This window comes from Ipomoea nil, unplaced genomic scaffold (assembly GCF_001879475.1).
Source record: "Ipomoea nil cultivar Tokyo-kokei standard unplaced genomic scaffold, Asagao_1.1 scaffold0688, whole genome shotgun sequence".
NCBI lineage: Eukaryota > Viridiplantae > Streptophyta > Magnoliopsida > Solanales > Convolvulaceae > Ipomoea > Ipomoea nil.
In genome coordinates, this window is record NW_017617116.1 from 7,961,376 (window position 1) to 7,987,353 (window position 25,978).

The 25,978-nt window shown below is 33.5% G+C and overlaps 3 protein-coding genes across 4 annotated transcripts; 1 reads left to right on the plus strand and 2 right to left on the minus strand.

The window, feature by feature from the left end:
* The first annotated feature begins 345 nt into the window (after positions 1 to 345).
* On the plus strand, positions 346 to 3,497 carry LOC109175332 (ubiquinone biosynthesis O-methyltransferase, mitochondrial). Its single transcript, XM_019324587.1, has 9 exons — positions 346 to 680; positions 822 to 911; positions 1,412 to 1,490; positions 1,664 to 1,741; positions 2,039 to 2,087; positions 2,343 to 2,392; positions 2,693 to 2,842; positions 3,022 to 3,102; positions 3,183 to 3,497. Exons 1-9 carry the CDS (start codon positions 406 to 408, stop codon positions 3,315 to 3,317), a joined length of 987 nt encoding a protein of 328 aa, XP_019180132.1. The 5' UTR covers positions 346 to 405; the 3' UTR covers positions 3,318 to 3,497.
* Positions 3,498 to 3,863: 366 nt separating this feature from the next.
* On the minus strand, positions 3,864 to 16,015 carry LOC109176245 (protein PHYLLO, chloroplastic). 2 transcript variants are annotated; one of them, XM_019325704.1, is made up of 28 exons: positions 15,763 to 16,015; positions 15,446 to 15,637; positions 14,818 to 15,035; positions 14,130 to 14,247; positions 13,811 to 13,927; positions 13,266 to 13,367; positions 12,921 to 12,980; positions 12,678 to 12,749; positions 12,076 to 12,186; positions 11,813 to 12,007; positions 11,537 to 11,635; positions 10,515 to 11,081; positions 9,873 to 10,097; positions 9,126 to 9,422; positions 8,513 to 8,580; positions 8,218 to 8,376; positions 7,956 to 8,081; positions 7,749 to 7,880; positions 7,553 to 7,670; positions 7,076 to 7,231; positions 6,749 to 6,985; positions 6,423 to 6,590; positions 6,112 to 6,255; positions 5,556 to 6,017; positions 5,017 to 5,316; positions 4,708 to 4,865; positions 4,502 to 4,609; positions 3,864 to 4,291 (listed from the first exon to the last, which is right to left on the minus strand). In XM_019325704.1, exons 1-28 carry the CDS (start codon positions 15,985 to 15,987, stop codon positions 4,048 to 4,050), a joined length of 5,178 nt encoding a protein of 1,725 aa, XP_019181249.1. In that variant the 5' UTR covers positions 15,988 to 16,015; the 3' UTR covers positions 3,864 to 4,047. The 2 variants fall into 2 exon arrangements, with proteins under 2 accessions (XP_019181249.1, XP_019181248.1); XM_019325703.1 differs by lacking the exons at positions 15,446 to 15,637; positions 15,763 to 16,015 and having other exon boundaries at positions 14,130 to 14,165; positions 14,818 to 14,907.
* Positions 16,016 to 19,059: 3,044 nt separating this feature from the next.
* Positions 19,060 to 20,659, minus strand: LOC109176246. The gene is made up of 4 exons (XM_019325705.1): positions 20,479 to 20,659; positions 19,824 to 19,918; positions 19,320 to 19,449; positions 19,060 to 19,221 (listed from the first exon to the last, which is right to left on the minus strand). The coding sequence occupies exons 1-4, from the start codon at positions 20,578 to 20,580 to the stop codon at positions 19,165 to 19,167; spliced, it is 384 nt and encodes a 127-aa protein (XP_019181250.1). The 5' UTR covers positions 20,581 to 20,659; the 3' UTR covers positions 19,060 to 19,164.
* Between the last annotated feature and the right edge of the window lie 5,319 nt (positions 20,660 to 25,978).

A 25,978-nucleotide genomic window follows, 5' to 3' on the forward strand; every position in this document is an offset into this window, starting at 1 on the left:
ATAAATTTATGTTTAATATTAAATTATTATATATTATATTTTACACCTAAAATAATTTCATATTTACTATATAACCCCAACTATATATATCAATTACCAAACCCTAACTCTCAAAATCTCAAATTTAATTGGTAATAATTAAATCTCTCTTGCGGCTGCGAGTCTTGTCCAAGACTCCGACTGGCGACGAGCTGCAGGCGGCGACCGGCAGTGTGTGAGTTACAAGTAGCTCTCCCCACTATTGTATCTATTGCAACTTTGGGCCGGGCCGGTCCGTTAGCCAGTATTTACGGCCCAATTCTTTTCTTGTTCATTAACTGCGACCCAAATCTTTAAATACAGATCTATATTCTCCGGCCATTTTCTGAAACCCCGCCGGAGCTTAACAGCTTCACCGTCGTCTTCATGGCTTCAAAGCTTCTCCTTAAGCGTCACCAAGCGCTAATCAGGCTCGCTCAATGGGGTCAGGCTCAGGCTCGAACTCTCCATTCTGGAAATCCTATATCTACCCTTTATCTCCCATTGCAAAGGCTGCACTCTCTCCTTCACTCGCGGCCTTATTCGGAAACTTCCCAGCGAACAACGATCAATCCTTCCTCAGTTGCAGCTAAGAGCAAGTCCGTTTCAAGCTCTCTCAACGAAGCTGAACTTGCCAAGTTCTCCGCCATAGCTGAAACTTGGTTAGTGAATACTGATTTATTTTTATTTTTTTTCCGATGATTTCATCTTCTTTTTTTTTTTTTTTTTTTTTTCTAAATTAAACATTTATTATATTTTGAAGCTAATTTATTTTTTCATATTTTAATCATTCGAAAAAATAGGTGGGACTCCGAAGGACCATTCAAGCCATTGCATAAGATGAATCCTACAAGACTTGCTTTCATCAGGTCCACACTTTGCCGGCATTTCGGGTAATTTTGTAAACTAAACTCTTCAGATAAGTAGAAAAGGTTTAATAATTTATGTGGCAATTCATTTGCATTCATTGTTTTGCTAAGCAAAGTCTGTAATGTTAAGGGCAGTTTTAAGTTAGAAATTGTTGGAAATATGCAGTGTATGTGCTTTGAAGCACTGTCTCATGCTAAAGATTTCTCCTTTTCTCTTGTCTTGCTTTTAGTTTCTGTCTTAACATTCAAATTTCAAAGCATGGTATATCTGGATTCATAGCCTCAGTGATATCAAGAAGATTTTCAACCTCATAAAGATCCGGCTTTGGTTCTTTATTTTCAAAATTCACTAGCTCAAGAAGTTATCTTTTCTGAAGTTTGTGGATGTTCTTTCTCTTTTTTTATGAGTGGGTGATAATAACTGCTCTTTCTCCCCAGTAGATGTTTTTTTTTTTTCTTTTCTTCAGGTGGGGGCTAATAACTGCTCTTTCCCCCCCTTTTTTTCTTTTATTTTCTTTTTCCAGAAGGGATCCTTATTCTGCTAAACCTTTCCAAGGACTGAAGTTTGTGGATGTTGGTTGTGGAGGGGGAATTTTATCTGAGGTATACCTTCTGAAGTTCTGACAAGTATGGAAAGCAATGAATGTCAACTCAACATTCTAACGAATTGAAAAAAAAAAAAATCAGATTGCGTTTCTATTGACAGTGTTGTCTATTGGAGAAAGTCTTTATATGCTTTTCTGTAAATATATGCAATTTATATCTTCATAGTGCAGCCTCTGGCTCGAATGGGGGCTACCGTAATGGGAATTGATGCTGTGGATAAAAATATCAAGATTGCACGGCTTCATGCGGTATGTTTTTATGTTATATCTTATATTTGTTATTTTCCTCTAAGATTCTTATAGGCATTTCGAATTTTGTACTGCTAAGCCATCCTGTAAAAAACTAAAAACAAAGAAAAAGTACAATGTCTTGTTCTAAGCACTTGTATGAATGTATCATATGATGTGCTAATGAATAGTGCTTGTGCTAGTATGCAGTTGGCATCAAACTGTTCCCAGTCTCTTGTTGGCATTGAAATAATTAGTGTCACCAAATTATTTTAGACTTTTTGAGTTTGGATACTTATGAACATCCATATTTGTCAGGATTTGGATCCAATAACTTCATCAATTGAATATCGTTGCACAACTGCTGGTATGCTCATAAATTTTTTGCTACCTTTTGTTAATTTTGTTGAGGTTGCTGCATGTGTAATGTTTTGATCTGTGACCCATCTTTGCACAGCCCGGAGGCTATTTAATTGACTATTTTTGATTATTTTCTATACTAGTGAGATTTTAGGATTAGCATAGCCACATAAGTATCTCATTTCTTTATTTCAACTGCTATACTTGTCAAACCGAAGTGTATATCTTCAGAAGGTGATGTAATTGCCAATTATGTGGCCAGAAAATTTGGTGGAAGAACAGAGGCAGTTTGATGCTGTAATTTCTCTAGAGGTATGATCAGAAACCATAGTGATTTTATTCTGTTAGAACTTCTTCAGGTTATACTTAATATGGGAATCAAATGCTTTCCTCATTCCCAGCACTTACTTGCTTCGAAACATTTATTTGATGTATTTTGTTTTACACTCTCCTACATCATTTATTGATCTCATGTGTCCAACATATATGATTAATTGCTATATATCTAAACATATAGTCCATACATCACATTGTTAATCAACTCCTAAATTTTTTTACCTATATGGAACTATTAGACATTAGCTTTGCCTACCAAATTTTTATTTTCACCAGGTGATTGAACATGTGGCTGATCCTGCTGAATTCAGCAAATCCTTGTCAGAGTTGACTGTTGATAGCGGTGCTACAGTGATATCAACAATTAATCGTTCATTGAGGGCTTATGCGGCAACCATCATTGCAGCAGAGTATATCCTACATTGGGTATGAGGATTTGATCCATACCTTTAATACTTAATTAGTTTGTTCTTTTTATTCTAATCTCCTGAAAGGCTGTCTTATTTCTTCTAATTTAAAGTTAGTTGTCTCGTGATCTCCTTGCTAGATCACAATCACTATACATGCTTCAAAGTTTGTGTTAACATTATAAATGGCCTTTGCAGCTTCCTATAGGTACACATCAATGGTCGAGCTTTCTCACGCCAGAAGAACTAGTCCTGATTCTTCAACGCTGTTCTATATCGGTCAGTGAAATCTTCTATGATATCCTATTCTTGGGTTAATTTTAGTTGTGACTGTATTTTCTTCCCCTGCCTTTGTTTAGGTCCAAGAGATGGCTGGGTTTACGTACAATCCTTTGACTAATCACTGGTCAATATCAGATGATGTTGGTGTAAATTTTATCCTCTATGGCACCAAAATGGGCATGAACACACAAGAAAATCCAACATCAAGTTGAAACTTGGAAGTTTTGCATTTCATCTTTGGAATACCTTTTTGTTTTTACCCTTCAAATGAAGGTTACAGTTTTTGGACTACTGTCTTTAGCTCATCAAGTGAACACATATTGTATATTAAACCCTAACCAATAATTCCATGGAAATTGTCCCTCCAAACTTGGTGTTCCTCATTATTGCTCGTTTACTCTTCTCATTAGGGATGACAATCTCACCTGACCCTAAGGGGGAAAGGATAAGATAAAATTTGAATAATAGGGACAAACATTTTTTCAATCTCTGTCGAGGACAAGGATGGTGAAGAATTCTTTCACCATGCTAGGCAGAGATAAAGCATATGCTCCGCTCCATTGCCATTTCTACTCCTTTTTAAAAAGAGACTAATATGATTTTTTTTTTAATCAAAATAATTATTCTCCAATTACTAATTAATTACTATACTCTTACATGGAATTGATCAAACACTCAAATGTATTATGTATGTTGCCTAAGCATCTGGAATACAAATAGCCAAATGGGTACACTATGCATGAACATGCATGTAATTATATCCAAGTGTCAATATAAATTCATAGTCATACCATCTTCAGTTCACAACTAAATATTCATATGTATTGTGCTAGACATTCATTTCGCAATGAAATGAACAAGGTGAACACAAAAGCTTAAATAAGTTTACACTGCAATAATAACTCTTAGGATTCGAGTTACCAGAACTTGTAATATCTGGCTTTAATCAACCATGTTCTTCACCTTCCTCATGAACTGGCTTATTGCACTGATGACCCGAAGCGGATTCTCAAGGTGTGCTGCATGCCCGCAGGAAGGGATTTCAATCATTTCTGGACAATCTATAGTTGCATTTTGGTTGATTTCATCGTGCATCTTCTGAGCAATGGTCTTGAATTTGGCATCTCTTTCTCCAACTATGAGTAGAAGTGGTAGTTTGCAGTGTTCCAGGTCTTCCCATAATGGCCTGTCATCACAATTCACGAAGGTTAGAGTAAAACTCGTGTAACATGTCATGATTTTATTGGAGGAAGAAAAGGAATGAATAAAAACTGCACCCACTTTTTGGTTTGGAGCAATCAAAACCCACACTTCAGCAGAGTAAAAAATGGGATAAAAAAAGCGGGAATGCATGTAGTATTTTCTAAGCATCATCACTATAATGATAGGAACTTACGGCTGCCTGCCAATGCTCAAGTCAGACAGAACTCTCGCGAGAGTTTCCAGATTATCGTGTTGCAAGCGGGTGGAAACTATGTTCTTGAAGTGTGGATGACATCTTAAACTGCAGAATGCAATTACATTATGAAGTAGTCAAACAATAGCATGAGTGTTTAAGCACCATAAACTAATAGCGTATCTTAAACACAAACTGTTAGGTACCTGTTCCAGAGGTCCCCAGCATACCAACTGTCTATAAATGATTCCAGGCCTGAAGAAACCAGGAATGATGCAGTAAAGTCATCCTTGGCTCTGCGCAATTTTCGTTCTACTGGATTTGTTAGTCCAGGACTTCCAGAGATTATGACAGCTCCTTCAACCTTTATAAAACATGCTGGAATCAGATATGAAACTGATGGAACTTCTATGGTGCTGATCATATCCGATACCATACCAGGTATGAACTGCACCTTAGAATTTTGCATGAAACTTGTAAAGAATAAAACTAAATCAGGAGTGGGTCATGTATACCGTGGCATTGCACCTTAGTGCCATGTATAATGCTATCCTGGCTCCCATGGAGTATCCAACAAGGATTACTTTCTTGAGATGTAATTTGCCAAGCAAATTGCACAAGATAGTGGAAATGGCTTCGATTGAAAAAGTTGATTCGTCCATAACATCATTACCAGCCCGATCTTGCAGCTTTGATCTGCCATGGCCAGGGAGGTCAATTGAAATGCATCTGGCAGAGCCTGACATGGCTTTCATGATTGGAATCCAATCTTCACTGGTTCCAAGGAAACCGTGCAGAAAGACAATAACATTATTCTGCATGAATCCAAAAATTAAGAGGTATAAGTATAGTTGTATCCATCCTTCATGCTTGTACAAATAGGCTACAATCTTATCAAGCAAATGTGATAGTATGCTACTTCGAAATTATGGTGTGTAGAAAAGGTAGTGATGTGCTAAATATAGATGATGAGGAGACTAGAAGTACAATACTTCAAAATAAAATGTTCTTAAGGCAAAAAAATAAAAATAAAATAATACTTCAAGTTACCTACATTTGCACTTTCTCCAATCTCATGGACATTAATGGAGATGGAAACACTGTCCAGGTCAGTTTTCAACTGATATGTAGAAATTTCTGCATTAGTAGAACTGCGAACAACTGCTTTCTGATTGAATTGAAATTCCTTGAGGAGTCGATCAGCATCAGCAATAGATGCCTCCATAAAACCATAGGATGGATTACAACGAGTTACTAATGGCAGTGTGCTCACATCTTCCTTGAACCATTTGTAAGTTCCAAGACCATGGGCAATTGACAGACTTTCTTCCTTACTAGTGATTCGAAGTATATCTAGGTTTTGCAGGTCAATAAAACGGGAGAACTGAACATAAGCTGATAAACCCAGGGAAGTTTCATATGTGGCACTGATAACAGCATTCTTCCCTAGCTGCTGAGCCCATCGGGCAACCAGTGCTGCATTTTCAAAGCCACCAATGACACTTGGCTTGATAACCTGACAGAATGATTATGAAAAAATTGATTTACATTCAGAGTTAAAAGATCAGTCTGATTTTATAGCAATGGATGGTTGAATTCAACCCACTTACAAATGCAACTATCCCAGGATGTGTGTACTTTGAAAGCATTTCAAAGTGATTTTCTCTATAATTGTTGATGGTTTCATCCAGAGCCACAGGTAAGCCAGTTGCTTCATAAAACTTGATTATATCTTCTTCACTATTAACAGGTTCCTGGAATAAAACAATTTTAAAAATAAATATCATAATTAACATACAGATAATGTCACCACGAATTGGGTATTTAATTCTATAGTTTGGCATCTAGATGACTCTGGTAATATGCAAATCTTCAATAGGTTTACTGAACTGAAAGTTTGGACATATCCTTAGAACAATACCTCAATATACTGCAGACAATAATCTTTTACAGAATGAGCAAATTGAATGGCTTCCTCATAGGACCAATTCCGGTTTGCATCAGCACGAAGTTCAATTTCTCCACCAATTTTCTTTCGTATCTCCTGTACAACTGAAGCATCTTGATTGGGATCATGATGGCGTGCAACCTATATGCCAAAAAAAAAATGTAATACTCCATATTTAAATAAATATGAGCAACAGTTCTAACTATCTGGTACTGAATAAATCAATAAGATCAAGTAGTGCTCCACTCCTTTCTGTTAAATATTAATCCCAGTCACCTTTCTTTGTAAAAAATTCTTACCTTAAGCTTTAGAGCTGTAAAACCCTCTTTTACAAGATCAGCTGCCATACAAGCAATCTCTTTTGGACTCCCATTACCATCAAGAAGTGCACAAATTTTGACATCTAATGGCCTCCCAGATAACTCTATTGTTTGTGGGTGGAGTATATTCAATAAACTAGAACCTTCACTAGCTGCAATAGCATTGAGAACAGCCATTTCCAGGCCACACCGGACACTTGGAAAGATTGAACTTGGCTACAAACAAATTGAAAAGTGATATCAGATGGTATTGCAAGTGATTGCACTTGACCTCATTAGGTGAAGAATAAGGATGCATTTACATACCAGAATTCCTAAAGTATGCCACAACCATGAAGAGAATGAACCTTTCAGCAAAGGAAGAAAATGTTGAATTGTAACTCCTTCAATAGAATGAGTGAGGAATTGGAGTTGCTCTTCAACATCAAACAGGTTTTCCTTGTGAATCTCTAGAGGTGCTACCTGTTTAGTAGCGCCAAATGAGAATCAAGAAAATAGATGTTTTCTTGATTTTCTTGATTCTAAAGAAGCTTGATATAAAGGTTGGAGAATTGCAATACCAATTTCAAATAAAGATGAGAGAGAGGGACATCATTGACATAAGCATATTTCCTCAAAAATGATTACTAATGCAAGAAGAACCAAATTATTTTCCTAGTTTACTTTCGCTGAAGAAATCTTCAGTGTTATGTCATGTGCTCACGTTATTATAGCTGATTCATGATGTAAACAAATGCCCCCACCCCTAACAAAGAAAAGAAGTGAAGTTAATAGTAAGCTTACCTCCCCAAAACCAGTGCCACCATCTGCAAGAGACAAACTTATTATAAAGCCTTCTCGGAAGAAAGCAGAAGATTTGTTACTGGCTGAAGCTGAAGTAGGAGGAGAGCACAGCTGAACTCTACCACAAAACAGATTTGGAAATTTAATTTTTTGGATTCTGACCATAGGTAATAAGTTGAATATTTTTAAACCTCACCTATAAAGGGAATATTCCATTTTACCAACTTTGTAGAGCATGAAGCCATCAACCAAAAAACCTGAAACTGAAATCCTTGAAAGGCTGCTCAAAGCATGATCCACAGCTTGGCGTGTAAATTTTCTCAAAGTACTAAAACAGGAGGAAATGGATCATCAGAGAAATGCAACATAGCTTTGGCTGAGTATATAATTTCTTCAGTCATACCTATGAAAGGATGCATTGTCATCAATGGAGCTATTAATTTCAATGACGCAATCTTCATTTTGTGTTTTAGAAGTGAATAAAGCATCTCTTAAATCCATCTTTGTCCCTACTTGTACATGTTTCACACTGCATTTCAAAAACATTTTTAACCAAATAGGTAATAACAACCAAGCAAATGCAATTAAAATAACTACAGAGTAGTAAAAAAGATCGACTGTCTTCTACTCATATATAATGTGCACCAACAACACAATGCTCTTACCCATGTGCCATGCATAGATTCCGAACTGAAACATCATGAGTTGTGTAAAAGTACTGGTCTAAAATGTTTCTTGCGGTATTGCCTGCCACAGGGAGAAGACTGAAGATTGCTCCACCATGGTTGTTTATGACAACTATTGCCATTGGCTTCCTTGGAATACTTTAAATACCACAAATCTAATTACATTTTGAAATAAAATTCTGTATACTACTTTCTAAGTTCTAACAATTGAAATGAAGAGATTGTGCAACTTAATATATCATCTTATGAATATATAAAACGATTACGAACTTACTTTTGTCTCAACAAGGACAATCCATTTGTGTCATGCAGAAAAGAAACATCTCCAATTACAGAAAGAAGCTGCAAAGAAGCACATAAGTGTTCTCTATTACTTCATAGGTGTAAATACTGAAAGCAGCAAGATAACTTTTCAAGTGAGAAAGCTAAAAGGAGAATGGGAGAGATAATTGAAAAAATATAGCTCAGGTTCTTGATGTAAAAAGATATTGTTCAGTTAAATAAGTAGTGGAAATTGTCAAATGAACAAAAGAGCAAGTATAGTTTGCCAAGATCCCTTAAGCAATGAAACAAAATAAGGATATTTGGCATGAGAAAATGCCAAGCTGCATATTCACATTAATGTACTTTTGCAGGCAACTTGGAAAATAGAAGAGGATAAAAGGTACTAACTTGGTTTTGCAAGCAACTTGGAAAGTAGAAGAGGATAAAAGGTGCTAACTTGGTGAGGCTTCTTGTGATTGAAAGAAAGCATAAACTATTAAATCTATAGCATTTGCTAAAGCAGAATAACTATGGGTATAAACTAGGATTGAATGGGACAATAACTAACAAGACAACTCTCCAGATTTCTCATCTAATTAGGAAAGAGATCATGTTGTGCTTACTCTTTTGTTGCAGCCAACAGCATAACCAATAGCAGTGCTTAGCAAACCATCAATACCACTAGCACCTCTATTAGCACCAACTTGTATATAGTGACAAGACCCTGACCCCATCATGATGGCCAAATTATGGTCACATTCTGGCCCGTTCCATCCATACATGTCTGCATCACGGATTGGCATGCTGTTTCCAAAGAAGATAGCAGATTCAGAGCAAATAGCTTCCAGAAGGATGTGTGCAACATAAGGTTCAGTGAGGGAGTTCTCAGAATTGATTAACAAGGATATCTCCCAGGCAGCCTATCGCAATGAGAGAGAAGGTTAGCAAAATAATTGAAGACAGGACAACTGGATGAGAAGTAGTATCATTTAAATCCAATTCTATAATACACTTGACTGTTTGCTTCATGGAAAACTGGCTCCATTAACCCCTGAAATCAGGGTTAGTATTCAAAATCAATTCACCTCTCTGCCCAGACAACGACATAAATTGTGTGTGTGTATGTGTGTGTGTGTGTGTGTGTGTGTGTGTGTGTGTGTGGGGGGGGGGGGGGGGGGGGGGGGGATGTCTTGAAAGTTCCTTAACAAGTTCAATTGTTTGCCCAACAGGTAATATGTTGAATTTTTACTAGAGCCAAAAGATGGAAATGATTTTTATAATAGTGTTTCACATTTACACTAAACATTGTTAGATGAATAGATAACACATTTCTTATTGATCCAATGACTTTAATTCCTGGAATTGCATACCGTCGTATTCAATACTTGCAGAAAGCCTCTCCATCGGTTGCCAGTATGTGGTACACAAGCTTTAAGTAAACAGTTTGTGAAACGAGTGATAGTAGTCTGTATCCTATGTGTTACAATATGCTGAGGATCATGACGACTTGGGTGTTTGTCAACCATTATATATGAGCATGGGAAGCAACTCTCTAACATTTGTGAGATACGCTTGCTTGTAATACGACTTCCAATCTGTTAGAACAATAAATAAATAAATTGCCTAGTTGAGCAGTTTTCACAGAACATAAGCATTAGCATAGTTGTGAAAAGATTTATTTATGTGATGTCAACTTAATTAAAATCTAAGATGAACAACAGGAGTGAAATTTTCTAAATTCTCCATCTTTTAATACTAAAGAAGATAATGAGTAATAATGATTAAAGATGTGATCAGAAGCATATTGCAAAGGATGGCTAGGTGTCTGGAAAAATAGATCATAAGACCTCTAAAAGAAATAGGTTCTTTAAGAACTCAACTAAAAGGCTTCTTCACCAGAAAGGTCAAGGAGTTCATATAATCACTTTCCTAAGGAATATCAGTTAATCTAAAACTAGACGTTTCTTCATATCATAGATAGGAAATAAAGATGTCATCAAACATCACATCACCTGAATTATCACATCAGCTTGCATCCAGTCCTTGACTGAATCTGAGAGGAGTAAATGGTCTAGATGATCAATGAACAAGACTTTATTTTCAATTCCAGGAAAATGATCAATGTACTTCCGCAAACGTAGACCTGACAAGATGTCAACTACAACTGGCCATGAAAGGTGTTTGGCAAGGAGAAGCGCTGCCCATACATCATCCTCTCCATGAATAGCTCCAAGCAATAAAAGGCCTTTATTTGCCATTTGTATCACTTGCAAAACCTCAGCCATGTCTGTGTCAGCATAGCTGCATTCAAATGGATGTTGGACTTGAAAGTAGCGAGTAAAAGGTTCAGCGGTTGACATCCAAACATTTAACCCACTTAAACACCAATCTTTCCATGTTTTTGGACTATTATCTAGTGGTTCCCGAAATGGGCAGTTGATATGGACTGGACCACATGGTGAAGAGGTTGCAATATGAACAGCATAGTCAACTGTGGTAAGCAACATCCTTGCAGAAATATCATCAGTTGGTGTAGGTAAATTGAAAAATTGCCTTACATATGGACCAAAGTGGTTGACCTGATATACAAAAATGAAAGATACTCAGAACATTAAAAATACTAACAGAAAACATAAATATTAAGGAGTATATTTTGAATATAATAAATATTTATAAATCAACAGAAACATTTGAAAATATGAATATTTATTACATGAATTTTTATATTGAAGAACAACTAAAGTTGAAATGAAAAATTTTCCAACTTTCATAACCTTTTCAAGTTTTCATATTCGAAGTTAAATAATGGTTTAAAGTCCAGCAAACATTCAGCAATGTAAGCAGATCTCATTCATTAGAGGTTTCTGTAGTCACCTTAGTAGCTGTTTTTTATCAGAAATGAATTTCATGTAGAGCTTTATACGTGACATATTTTACACTGAACTGAGCGTCTGATCTCCTTTTTTGCAATTCAACCCATAAGTGTTAACAGAGCAGTGGCTATTATACTTCAAATTATTAGGGGGAAAAAAACCTGATTGATGGCTTGATTTGCTCCAACATCTTGCAACTCTGGAGGACGATCCGCTGTAAGAATGAGAAGTGGGACAAATTCTTGACTTGCCTCAACAATCTGCAAATTACCATAGAACAATGGAAGTCAAACCACAATTTATATAAGCTATAATATATCTAGCAAATCAATTTGATTTTTTTTTTTTTCCCTTAAACAGAGAACTACAAAACATTTTAAATTTGGGAAAGGGAAAGATAAAATAAATGTAATACAGTACTACTTAATTAAACTCACAGCAGGATGGAGATTTGAAACTGCCGTGCCTGATGATGTTATGACAACTGCAGGTCTCTGCGAACCTTTGGCATAACCAACAGCATGAAATGAAAGTGAACGCTCATCTATGCATGCAATACAAGTTGTAGTTGGATGAGTAGAAGCGGCAATTGCTAGGGGAGATGACCTTGAGCCTGGAGCTATACAAAAATACTAGATGTAGAATTAATTAGATGTTTGTAACCCAATAAAGTAAACCCGGTTATTGAAAGAAGCCTCACCGTTAAACCAAGTCGGTTGCATTCTTCAATTATAAGAGATGCCCACAAGAAATTAATGTTGGCCCATTTTTGCTTTATGTACTCAACTTCATTTAGATGATTGCAGTGACACTGTAAAAGAGTCATAATACCAAATGGCTTCAGTAAAATTTGTCTATGGTAAACTACAATATTGTTTACAACATACATTTTCTTGATTACACACCAAAATGATATTAACTGCTAGATATACATCATCAAGAAAAAATGGTTTATCTTTTTTTTTTTCACTGTATTGAGGATGCAGGAAAACTGGAAAAGCGAATGATTATATTCCCTTGCTTTTGATTGATAATAGGAGGGAGTCTGGGAGCATCATAAGGATAACTGGATAGGAAAAGTAATGGGAGGGAAATATTTCAAGGGTAAAAATAGTTTCCTTGTTTAGCTAGGGATGACCTAGGAAAAATGAAAATTTCTTCCACCACTCCCATCAATTGGACAATAAGGTTACTGTAAAAAAATATTCACAAAATATATCACTCAAGCAGCTACATATAAAATGGTAAGTTCATGAAGTGGGTTAGTTCATTCCAGCAATCAAAACTTCAAACCTTGCATACCATGTTATTTGCAATAGTCAAAGAGGGTGAAAGCCTCACGAAGAACTGACTGGAACAGCACGTAACCTCTTTCTGCATGAAACAGGTGCATTAAATAGATAGCAGAAACCATTTAGTTCAATCTGCATCGAGAATATGAAAATGTAGCAAGACCATTTTGTATGTGCAGAAAAGAGTAGAAATAGACAGCTTGTAGACTTCAAAAAGTTAGAGGAACAACAATTACCAGGATAAAGGGGATACCAGTTCCACATTGCTTGGTCCAAGATAATTTCTAACCAGCTGGAGTGGAGTGATGCATACCTACAAAAGAAATTTGCATTGGAATGAATTTGAAGGAACAGCTGCATAATTATTATTTTTCTTAGGGAACGATTATAATAAGCTTGGAATATTTGAATAATTAACCTATCAGCTTTCACAATCAGAACATAAATGAGAATTAAATTAAGATTTAAAGGGAGAAAAAAAAAAGCAAAAGAAAAAACCAAACTTAGGCAAGCAATAACAATCAGAAACCCAAAAAAAAAAAAAGAACAATGTGAATTATAGTTTCAGGGGTCAGATTTCAAAACTAAACTGTATTACCATTTGGATATTTTCATCCCCTAGTGTGTTAAATTTCCCAAGAGTACTGCTAATGTGTTTGCTGCTGCATCCTCCTGATTTGGTGCAACAGCTATGTTTGGCCTGAAAATTTAAATATAAAAAGAGAAACAATAGATTAAAAATTTTAGACATCAAAAAGAAACATCAACGTTGAGCAAACAGATAAGATGAATCATATCAAAGTTTTTCAAAATATAATAAGAAATTAAAAAGAGATAAACTAGACCTTTTTGTAAATGTTAGGTTCAAAAAGGATGTACAGAAGAGCAAGAGTCAAGTTAGAACACGTTGTTTTAAAAGGTAACATATATAGACATCAATTCGGTTGAAAATTGAACTATATACAGATGTATCTTGCTTCCAAATTCATTTAGACAAAAGAGGGAGTGCACAGATAAAAATTTCAAAAAAGAATGGCGATAAGGACAGATGATGCAATCAGAAATTCAAATTTAAAAATTTTAAGTCATAAAAAAACTTGTAATCAATAAATACAGCACATAAATATAGGATCAAAAGAATACCTGGAGAAGAGAGACATCATATGTTTGAAGAGCCTCTTCAAAGTTGCACATAGATGAATCATTCCATGCCAGTTGCACAGCCAAGATTGAAGTACCTCCAACCTCATCTAATGTAATCTACAAAAATAAAATTCTCAATTTACATGTGGGGATTGTGGGCATATGTTAGGAGTAGCTCATATATAAGAACAAGAATGGGCAACTTGTGAAATATATTCATGCGTCAGCTTCAAATATTTATGAAAGATATCAACAAAAACAAAGAAAAAATTGTGAAAAAAAGTAATATACCAATAAAAAGGAAGAAAACTAAAATTACCTGGGGAACAAAAAAGTAATCTGAGCCAGCCTCATGCTTCATGAAAGACAGCAGTTTATCAGAATCAATACCGAAAAATCCATAAGCCACTATAAGTTTTGGATCAATGGAAACATATCTGCAGAAGTACCAATTTATCAAAATTAATGTAGAACCGCCTTCATTCTTCACAGAACATGACACTTTAACAGGATTAATACCCAAAAAGCAATAAGCCCCTAAATATTTAGAAAAACGGAAACATATCGGCATAACTATCAATGGTTCACCTTATTTAAAGAGAAAAGTGTCATTAATCTTCTTTCAGAATCAAGTTATAAATCTACCATTAGATACTATAAGAATAAAGGGACAATTTCACCAAATATTTTTACAAAATCATTAAAATCCATTTTGTTTAACCCTAATTCCAAAACATTAAGGTTCCTTTATTCTTTGTCATTGGAATCATTGCAAATGTTATCATAAAAAAACATTTATTTTCGCAATGTTCACTGACTCAATATATCTTTCTTTGATATTTAAAAAACTTGTTACACTTTCTTTACTCATCAAAAAAAAAAAAAAAAAAAAAAAAAAAAAAAAATCATTTTACAGTTGACTAAGTGAACTAAGGGTTTTTTCAATCATGATTTGAGATATCATATGCAAAAAAAATTAGTGACGTAACAATAAGAGACAAAACTACCTTCCACTTTCACTCAATTCTCCAGCAGTGGTTGAAGAAGGGCCCTTGAAGTTGATTGCAGAACCAATTCCAAAGACTCCATGAGTTCTACCCAAAGCAAGTGATTTATAGGTCGGATTGTCCCTCTCCTTGGAAAGAAAGATTATTGGAAACACTGCTGATGACTCTGGCTGACAGCAGAACCAGTTCAAAGACTTTGGACTAGGTGGAACTGCAACCTATGAGTGTGACAGGAGCAGTATCAACCAAGAATTCCATGATGAATTTTTGGGAAACAACCACCAATTAAAAAGTCTAGTCTAAATAATTTTCAAGAGCTATATGTGTATATTCAAAATCGAGAGTTTTAGTGAATAAACACTGCCGTGTCTCTCCCTACTCAAATACAGAATTCCCAAGTCCATACAAGCACTACATGAAAATATACAACATTCATCAAAATAACAATGCCCTCTTTCTGTTTCTGCCAAAGTTTCCTCAAATACAGAATTCCCATGCCTAACTACACAAAAAGTCTCACTTAATGAGTTCCAATAGAAATCTAGTTTTCTTAACCAAAGTTGACAGAATTCATTGGGACCGAACAAATGAATTTAAAATTTAAAACTGAGCAGATGATCCTCACTACCTGAAATCTTAGCATCCCAAAAGCACAAGCAGGAGGGTTCGCCTTCAACTCCTCAACAGCTTCTTCAATCTTCTCCAACCCTTGCTCCAGCGTCAATGCCGGAGGAAACATCCGAGTAATACAAGTCGACACTATCAATGCTGCATCCTCGAGCTCCAAGACTCTACCTTCCCGAATCGAGCACCGAACCACCTGCACATAAACCCAAAAAAAAAAAAAAAAAAAAAAAAAAACAAAACAAAATTCAAGCAAACCATAACACTACAACGTTCCTAACACATTTTGAGCTCCAAGCAACGAAATGCAGATTGCAGAACCTCGAAATTGGGGTACTTCCGGGAGCGGAGGATACTCGAGCGTCGCGGAGAAGGTCGGGGGAAGTGGCTGAGGTTGAATTTGAAAACCGCGGGGCTTCTGCGGCGAACTTGAACATACGGAGAAAGCTGGAAGATATGAACGCCTTGCAAGGTGATGGAGTTCATTTGCAGGTAGGTTTGAGGGGGTTGGGAAGATGAAGATGAGAGTAGAGGATATGGTGTCATCTACTAATCTTAGCCGATTCAGTAACGAATTAATTTAGTTTTAAAATGGGTTTGAAATTGGCGGGTAGGCCTATATTTGGGCTAATATTATTGGGCTTTGGTGAGTACTTGTGTTGGGTCACAATCATTATTGCATGGACCATAAATAAAAAGTACATTTTTAATAGAGAAAATTATAATTTTAGTCATACGACTATAGGAATTTTGTTAGTTTCAGCACCTAATTTTTAAAAGTGTTAATTTAGTACATTCAGTATGTAATTTTTGTCAATTTTGATCACTGCCGGATGGGAGGTTATTTTCTTTTTAATTTCATTGTGTATATTTTCATTTTTTAGACTCTATAAATTTAGAATCGTTGTATATATTTTTCACAAATATGAATAGTTAAAATCCCACAATCCAACCTCAAATTTTTTTAACTTTCTCTATAGACTTTTTCCCTCCGTCAAAACATACAAATTTTTCCTCTATTTTTATCAAGTTTTATAATAAGTTCTGTAAATTTCATAAATACGCATATACATTTTATTTTTATCTAATATATATACTACTAAAAGTTTAATAGACAATCAATCATTATGTATCACATTAAATATTATTTTTATCGTTAAAAATAACATTTTTATTTTTTATACATACCTTGATAATAAAATTTTGCTTTCAAATTTAAGTTTATTAATGGAATGGAACTAATATAATGGCTCTGTAGGTTAAATTAAGCCAGTTTTAAAAAAATATTTTCTAACATTTTGTCATTGACTGAGAAGTGAAGCGTACTTTTTAGTTCCGAGAAGTGCCGGAAGCACCTCTCTAACTGAGAAGTGCGCCATCGGCCTTGTGACCAAAAAGTAAACTTACCTTTCCGTCCAAAATTTTTCCTACATTTTGCACTCTTTGAGTGTCTAAACTCGAAAAATAATAATAATGTTATTTTTAATGACATAAAGAATGGCTAGACCGGTGCTCACTGCGCACAAGAAGCCCCCTAAGACTCGATCTCTGGTCATTCTTCCAAAGTTTCACCTCTATAACCAGTTGAGCTACCCATGCGGGCTAATGTTTTGTATACATACATATACATACACACACACATATACATACATATATATATATATATACATATATATATATATATATATATATAAAATAAAGTTCTAGTGCAAGCTATGGTTAAAGCAAAGTATATTATTAAATCAAATGAGCTATACAAGATGGAATAGAAAGATTCTAACTAGTAGAATCAGACTGAGAATGAGCAACTCTACCAAAAGTGTGAGCGAACTTATTTGCTGATCTATGGATAAATTAAACGCCACTATCTCAAAATGTTGAATAAAAAGTACGACACTCATTGATCACACAACCAACATATGAATAGTCCGGTAATATACCATTAATGAAATTGCAAGCCATCTGACAATTGGAATGAATCTAAATTTTAGTGAGAACGTTTCTATTTCACCATTTCTCATTTTTGTACAACCCAAATATACAGCATTTGTTTTGCATTTTAGCATATTTGAGTATAACCATGTTCATATATTTGAGTATACTTTTCTTTTACATGTAACATTTTATAAATGTAAATGCCGGATCGGAGGTTATTTTGTTTTATATTTTTAAAAAACTTAAAAACTTATATACGGCAAATTATGTTGTGAAATTGTGTCTATCTTGCAAGGTGGACATGATTCCAAAATTGTTCATAATTATAAATATATTAGTTTTTTACGCGTATTGCACGATTGTGATAATGCCTAATATTTTTTTTAAATAAGTACTTTAAAGTATATCAAAGCAAGATTATATTAAAATTGTTCATGCATAAATAATTGAATGTTGAATTTGCGTATTTAAATAGATAATTCTAAGTTTACAATTGCAAGATAATATAGTCGAGATTGATTATAATTGTCAATAAAATAATTGCATGGGTATGGTTGAAACTGAAACCAAATACGGGACATAAGGGAGAGCAGATAAAAATTAAGGAATAAAATATTAAACATATACTAATATAGTTTGAGGAGATTCCGACAGTAGGATTTGTGGTTAGAGTTCTATTAAGACTTTAATAATAGAATTAGATTAATGGTGTAGTTATAATTTTATATTATGATTCAATATTAGAATTAGACTAACGGTGAATTAATGATATTTAACAAAAAAATTAAACGGCTAATCATATATTTAAGGATAAATTAGAAAATCTCAAGGAAAAAATTAAAATCAGAACAATCTGAAGTTCTGAACCATTCATTTGATTTAATAATTTGACGGTCATTTTTTAATTTTTTCTATCCAATGTTTATAATTAAATAAATTTGAAAGTATCAATGCAGGATTATATATGAGAAGTTCATACATAAGTAATTTAAAGTCGAATTTGTTTATTTAAATATGTAACTCATAGTATATAAATATAATGTAATATAGGGGATTCATTATAATTGTTACTAAACTTTTTTTAAATAGTAGTCAAGTATTATTATGTAGAGTCATTTCGACTCATTGAACAACAAGAGCTAGTTTCACTGGCTCACTGCTTGCCCATCAATGGATGGGCAAACTTATTAAATTAGAGCCTTAGATCCTTTTATAGAAACCAATGCTCCCATGCCACTTTTCCCACCGATGTGAAAAAAGTTGTAAAATTAATGGGAGTTGAACGTTCGGCTCCGCATATGTTTTATTTGTTTTAGTTTTTTATTTTATTTCTTTTATTAATATTAATTTGTTATTATTATTATTTTTTAAAAATAATAATAATAATAATAATAATAATAATAATAATAACAACGAGGGAAACCCCACAACCCTTTCAAGTGTAGGTAAACTCAGCCTTGTAGTCTTAAACAACAAAAAGGTACAAAGAAATAAACAAGTTAAAGTTATTCATAGCTAATCAGCACAAATCAAGAGAGTAAGGATTCAAACTAAAGAAATTAGTCCAGTACATATTATTTGAAAAACAACGGGCAACAAGTTAAAATTGAAGTTTAAAGTAGAAATTCCCAAATCCAGCCAAGAGAACCACTAGGAATTATCAATTAACACAGAAATCAGCAGTCCATATTATGATAATTTAAGTAATTCCTTGCCGCTAGATAAAATGTAATGCATATTACTTTTACTGAAGTATAAAAGTTTAGGTAAATTACCCTATTCCAGTAGCTAGAGCTTACGGCAGAAACCAGGGACATGGCAACAGTTAATAAAAGGAGAAACCACCTTAAAAGATGATAAAAATTAAAAAATTATAATTGCGGTTTGAACCGAAAAGTTTAAAAAAAAAAAAAAAAAAAAAAAAAACGGAATCATATACATACATTTGGATCCGATGGCAGAACCGGTGGTAAGACAGTAACCATCGGTGTAAAGCACAACTGCTTCAAAGCGGGGTCGACAGTGTCGGGGGAGTCGGAGTCGACAGTGCCGGGGGAGTCGGAGTCGACAGGGCTGGGGGAGTCGACTTCAACCCTTAATTAGGCAAATTATGTGGACCGTGGTCCAACTGTGTGGATCACGGTGTTAAAATAATATATATTATGTGGTAAAATAATGTATATTATACACTACCACATGAATCAACTTAACCCCACAAATGGTTTGCTAAACAAAACTATATTTACCAAATCCAATTAAAATGCAACAAAAGTTAGCAACTTTATAAACACTACCACATGAATCAATTAAACCCCACAAATGGTTTGCTAAACAAAACTATATTTACCACATCCAATTAAAATGCAACAAAAGCTAGCAACTTTCCAACACTACCAGATGAATCAACTAAACCCCACAAATGGTTTGCTAAACAAAGCAATATTTACCGTGGGCGATTGCCAGGGGAGAAGCTAGAGCTTGGGGGAGCACCACCTCCAAATCCTCCGGCACCACGTTCAAATCCAGGCCTTCCACCAGACCCCTACAAGTAAAAACCAGTGGTTAAGATTCAAACTTCCTTATTAACACTACATTCTCCATAACTAAATAGTAAAAGTGTTCCTACGTATAAATGAAAAATTCTAAAATCACAGAAAATAACACATTCTTGTCAGGGGGATACTTTCAAGTTTCAAAGTTGTCATTCAAGAAAGGTAAACTCTCAGTATCATTTCATTTCCCTAACAATGGCACTATCAAATTGGTAACTATTCATTGAAATTAACTAGCAAATATATATTATGTCAATCAATCAACCAACCAATCATGAGGAATTTTGAATGAAAAATGTAGAAAAGTAGAATATGAATATTGTCATTTGCTTTATCTATCTATGCACTTGCTGGAAATTTATGAAAACCTGGTTTTTAAACTTGATCATGCCAGGTTATCTAGAATAGAAGTGAAACTAAAAGCAGCTGAATGCACAACAAACAGTAATGAAACAAAGTACCTAATTAACCTCAATGAAGAAATAAAAGCTTGGCAAAGAAAAAATGGAAGCCAATTTTTAATTACAAGGATTAAAGAAAGAGAAATTACCCTAAAATCAGGCTGGTAATCAGCCGGAGATCCACCCTTTTCTCCTCCAAACTCACCGGGAGGATCTCTAGGGCCACTGCGATACCCATCCTTGTCACCCATGGGAGTGGCTTGGCAGATTTCTTGAGAGTAGCAGGGACAATATAATTTCAGACGGGAGAGAGATGGAGAATAGAATAAATGACTCGAATTCAGGTGTGTTCTAAAACGATGTTGGGAGCTGCTATTTATAGTAAGCACCCTTCCATCCCTTCCACAAAAATGGAAAGGACGTGCATTGTCCATAAACAAGCGCCATACGCGCTGTCTTGTCCATATGAAGAGCGCAAGAGGCGCTGTCCATACTACAATGATAGCCACAACATTAAGCATATTCTCCAGGCTGCTTCATCTTTTAATTTTCCAACATACATTTCACCAGCCATATACGTACGAATGTGTAAATACAGAGAGGAAATTAAAAGGTTGAAGAAAATTAAACGGCGAGCTGACCATGGCGGCTTTTGCCGGTTGGGGAGAAAGGAAATTAAAGCCTCCTACGAGTGTAGCAGCTGAGCTGAATCTGTTGAAATCCCTAGAAGGCGAAGAAATATATAATCGGAGGTTAATGGCAAATTATTGTATGGATCATGTTACACATAATGTTACGTGGATCATAACAAAAAGTACATTTTTAATATACTAAATGTAGTTTATACTGAATGTATACACTCAGTACAAAAATAATGTGCATCCCCTGAATACAATGTACATTATTTTTGTACTGAATTTACATTATTTTTGTACTGAATATTTTACAGTATACAAATATATTATCCACACAATAATAATTGGTTGTTAGTGACAAATTATGATCTGGAACCGTGTCCACCTTACAATGTGGACACGGCTCCAAAATTATTAATAATTATGAATATATAGTTCAATAATTATGAACATATAGTTCTATAATTATGAATATAGAGATTAAATAATTGTGTATATGAAGTTCAAAAATTATGAATATATAGCTTTATAATTATGAACATATAGTTCAGTAATTATGAACATAGAGTTTTATAATTATGAATATAGAGATTCAATAATTATGAATATGAATTTCAAAAATTATGAATATATAGCTTTATAATTATGAACATATACCTTTATAATTATGAACATAGAGTTCTGTAATTGTGAATATAGAATTTAAAAATTATGAATATGAAGTTTAAAAATTATGAATATGCAAGGTGGACACGGTTCCACAACATAAAGATTGGTTGTTAGTCATTACATTTTCCATTTCTATCTTAAGATAAAGATCTCATGTTCAAGTCTTGTTGATTTCGTGGTAGCATTAGATTTAAAATTTGTGTAGATATGATTTTATGAACTTTTATTTTTTATTTTTTTATGAAAAAGTGAAGCCCATGTGTTTAGCTCAATTGAGAGTCTAATAGCCAACTCTTAACTGGAGTCAAGCTTGTGATCAAGGTCACAAACTCACTACCCAACCAACTCACTGAACTCAGTTGTAAAGACTGAAGCCTGTTATGCACTTTTATATTTATTATAAATTATTGTATAATTTCAATGGATGGGAACTTTCTCTTTGAGAGTGGTTGAAGTTGTGGGTATGAGAGAAGCTCTAAGTTGGCTAAAAGGTCGCTATATCAACCAGATTCAGGTAGGGACGGTTGACGGATGCTAAACTGGTTATTAATTGACTGAAAACGAATGCTAGTTTATCTACTTTGATCTTATCATTAATGACATTAAGGAATTAGCTAGATTTTTTGGTAACATAAACTTTTTGTTTGCTAAATGACATGTGAATATGACGACTCTCTTACTAGTTAGAGATGTTGTCATTTCTAGGCCAAGTTGTATGAAATGGAATGTCATTCCTTTCGCTGTTTTGTTAGAAGAGCCACTCCATGTCACTAGACGACAAGATCAATGTCTAGTGAGGATGCTATTTAATTTGGCTGAAGATCAAATACATTAATTTATAAATAAACAATTAAATGTTAATATATTAGTTATAAATTATATAAATATAGATTATTATAACTCATTCTTTCAATATATAATTAAAAAATATTAATATAACAGTTCCTAATTAAGCATATCAATTTGGGTTTTTTTTTAAAGATAAATAAATGAACTGATCTTAGTTGCCATAATGTTTTAACAAGCTTTCATGCAAAAGTCTTGATGTGTGTGGGGTCTTATCTACAATCATCACAAAAGAAACTCTACAAATTACAATGCAATGTATGTGATGAAATGACACAATTATTGAAGTCATAGGTCAAACATATACTTATATGCATCACTAGTCAATTGACTACACACTATACGCAATATAATGTTCAATAAATTATATATACATAATAAAGTGTATTGTACTCTCCACATATTCTAATTTCATTAGAAGGAAAAAAAAAAAAAAAAAAAAAAAACATAAACAAAAAATATGCAATTTTACTTTATTTTATGTCAATCGGCACACATTATTATGTTAATAATGGAACAAAACAATAGTGTAAATTTGCCTAGAAGGGTAGGAATATAGAGTTACAAAACTATTTATGGACCTTGATTTGATCGGATTGTATTGATCTATCATGAAATCTTGACAAATTAGATTCATGGACTTTATTTTACTTGAATTTATTATTTCGATTATTGGATCAATTCAACTGTCCTATAATTCTATTAAAAAAAATATTACTATAGTATTATTATTCAAATAAAAACAGTGACGAACTGATAGTATCATGTCTAGAAAACTCATTTCTCCCAACATATATATGAAAAATTTTGCCTTTCAATTCTCCACTAGGAAGAAATTTGCTTAGGCATTTGTCCCATCAATGATAACATATTACATATATATCATAATTTGCAGATTGAATTAACAAGCCATCCAGGTCAGAGAAAACTACTAAAATCAATTTGTTAGTGTTTTGATGTTTAGTCAACACACACATATATATAATTTCAACTTCTACTTTTTGAATTAATTTGGTCAAACAAAAATAAATCTCAAAGCCGTGTGTTGCACAAGATTTTCCACATTATACATATCATATCAATCACTCGAACCACAAACATTTATTAGATTTTAGGGACCATTTGAAAAAATTCATAATTAACATATTTATTAAATTTACAACTAAAAATCAACATCAATTCATGTAGTCAAATTTTTTAAAGTTTGACTCGTACTCTATCACTAATGTTTGTCAAATATGTTGATCAATATACAAAGTTCAAAAACAGCATCAACGTTATTTATAAAGTAGAATTAGCATATGCTATTTCTATCATCGTGAGATACTAATCAAGATTTATTAGCATGGATAGCATCCACATAATTTGATTTTTATTCTCGTTTGAATTAGATTCCCGATCTTAAAATTGTATTAGTAGTATGCATATCAATTATTTCAAAATGTTGATTATCGATCATAATGTAATATAATTTAGTAATGGAGGCACCTAGGATGTTTGATGTTGACAAGGTTGTATCAACTTTAGTTTTGTCACTATCGATGTTAGTTTCAAAGATGAAAATATGGAATATTACATACACACTTGTATATAGATGTTACTTGATAGGTTAATGAGAACTTTACTCATGAGTATACTTAATTATCGAAATGATTCCTTAACTATAGTCAAATTATTAATTTAGTCTGTGAATTTTATTTATTTATTTTTTGCCTAATTAAATCTTCAATTTTAATTTTTTTTAACCAATTTTTTTAACTAATTTAGTCCTTAATTTGTTTAGCCGTCAGACATCCATCTACTCTGAACCAAAGTGGTAATTTCACTATAATCAATAAATTATTTCGGTCATCACATGCACCATTTTCTCTCTTATTAAATCGAATAGTTAATTATCAAAATAGTTTCTTGACTATAGTGAAATTACAAATTTGGTCTGAGTAAACAGACGTCTGACAACTATACAAATCTATGACCAAATTGGTTAAGATTTTAAAAGTTGAGTAATTAATTAGGCAAAAAAAATTATCAATGACCAAATTAGTAATTCCGCTATAGTCAAGGGACCATTTCGATAATTAACTCCTCATGACTATACCTAACAAGTATTTAAAATAAAATAAAAAAAAAAACAAAAACAAAAAAAAAAACTCCATCATCCTATAGGTACAAAATCTATTACTCCATTTATGAAGAATCAAATTTCTTTCGCTTAAATCTCAAGATTAATCCTTTTGAAAACACTAAAAGCAATGGATAACCTAAGCATAGAGAATACATGTGGCTCCAATTAAGAATTCCAAAGAAAAAGAAAAAAGAAGTTCACTCAAATAAATAATAGCCACAAAAAATTTTGAATGCCCAATCCTTTATGGGATCTTACAATATTATATGATAGAGATAGAGAGAAAAGGTTAAGCTACCAATTAATAAGCTACAAGAGATTGCAATCTCCATTATTGCTCCACTAGTAAAGATAAATTAAGTGAGATGTATCAACTCATTAACACAAATGTCCATTAGCAAATCCACGTGGCACAATCAATTTAATAGTTGCAAGATTAGGCAGCCGTTGATTTCGTTTTTCCTATAGCACATGTAAATGTTCATGATATATATATATATATATATATATATATATATATATATATATATATATATATATACTCCGAGTATTTAAAAAAAAATTGTGAAAAATTGTTTTACATAATACGTGTTATACTTTTAATTAAAATGTATTATTTATTTGAGTTATTGTTACATTATATTCTCCTCTCAATGTGATATTGCTATATTGATTTTTTTTTTGTCATGTAATATTTTTTTGAATGCTACTGACTCTATTACAATGTAGTATGTGAGGCTCAAACTCCACATAGACCACAACCTTCCAAATGAAAATCCAACCTGAATACCATTAGACCACATAGTCTTACTTGTCATGTAATATTTATTTATGGGTTAATGGTACATTATATTCTCCTTCAATGTGATATTACTATATTGATTTTTTTTTTTTTGTTTTGTTTTTATTACTTCGATTTTTTTTTTTTTTTTTTGGTGACGTGAAATATCTATGCACATAAAAAGTAAATTGCACTAAGAAAATCCTATGCAATAAACTCGACTTAGAAGGTGTTGACACGAATCAAACGTTGACCTTCATGTATAAGATTCATGATCCACTTGACCACCCCTTTCACGGCTGGACTATTACTTGATCTTTTAACTCGTGATGAGATCCCAAATTCACTTATGAGAAAATAATTTGAGTTAATTCTACCGAAGGTTCCTTATCTTTGGTGACAATTTCAAGCCACAAACTATTATTTTTGTCATTTAACATCCTAGACTATTATTTAGAAAAATCATCGGAAAGACGACTAAATGTGTCCCAAAAATAGTATATGATATTAAATGACAAAAACGATAGTTTAGAACTAAATTTGGAATTGCCACCAAAGATAAGGGATATTTGGTTGAATTAACTTAAATAATT

What these genes read in the sequence shown, in the direction of transcription:
- LOC109176245 (XM_019325704.1), bottom strand. Translation starts at nt 15,987, where the DNA reads ATGACACCATATCCTCTACTCTCATCTTCATCTTCCCAACCCCCTCAA. An exon ending in CAAATCAAGCCATCAATCAG is followed by an intron (nt 11,082 to 11,536) that starts GTTTTTTTCCCC and finishes TTTGTATATCAG; the next exon opens with GTCAACCACTTTGGTCCATA. An exon ending in ATGGAATATTCCCTTTATAG is followed by an intron (nt 7,671 to 7,748) that starts GTGAGGTTTAAA and finishes GTTTTGTGGTAG; the next exon opens with AGTTCAGCTGTGCTCTCCTC.
- LOC109175332 (XM_019324587.1), top strand. Translation starts at nt 406, where the DNA reads ATGGCTTCAAAGCTTCTCCTTAAGCGTCACCAAGCGCTAATCAGGCTC. An exon ending in AGATTGCACGGCTTCATGCG is followed by an intron (nt 1,742 to 2,038) that starts GTATGTTTTTAT and finishes CATATTTGTCAG; the next exon opens with GATTTGGATCCAATAACTTC. An exon ending in ATGCTGTAATTTCTCTAGAG is followed by an intron (nt 2,393 to 2,692) that starts GTATGATCAGAA and finishes TATTTTCACCAG; the next exon opens with GTGATTGAACATGTGGCTGA.
- LOC109176246 (XM_019325705.1), bottom strand. Translation starts at nt 20,580, where the DNA reads ATGGGTGACAAGGATGGGTATCGCAGTGGCCCTAGAGATCCTCCCGGT. An exon ending in ATTACCAGCCTGATTTTAGG is followed by an intron (nt 19,919 to 20,478) that starts GTAATTTCTCTT and finishes TTTTACTTGTAG; the next exon opens with GGGTCTGGTGGAAGGCCTGG. An exon ending in TTCTGCCATCGGATCCAAAT is followed by an intron (nt 19,222 to 19,319) that starts GTATGTATATGA and finishes TCATCTTTTAAG; the next exon opens with GTGGTTTCTCCTTTTATTAA.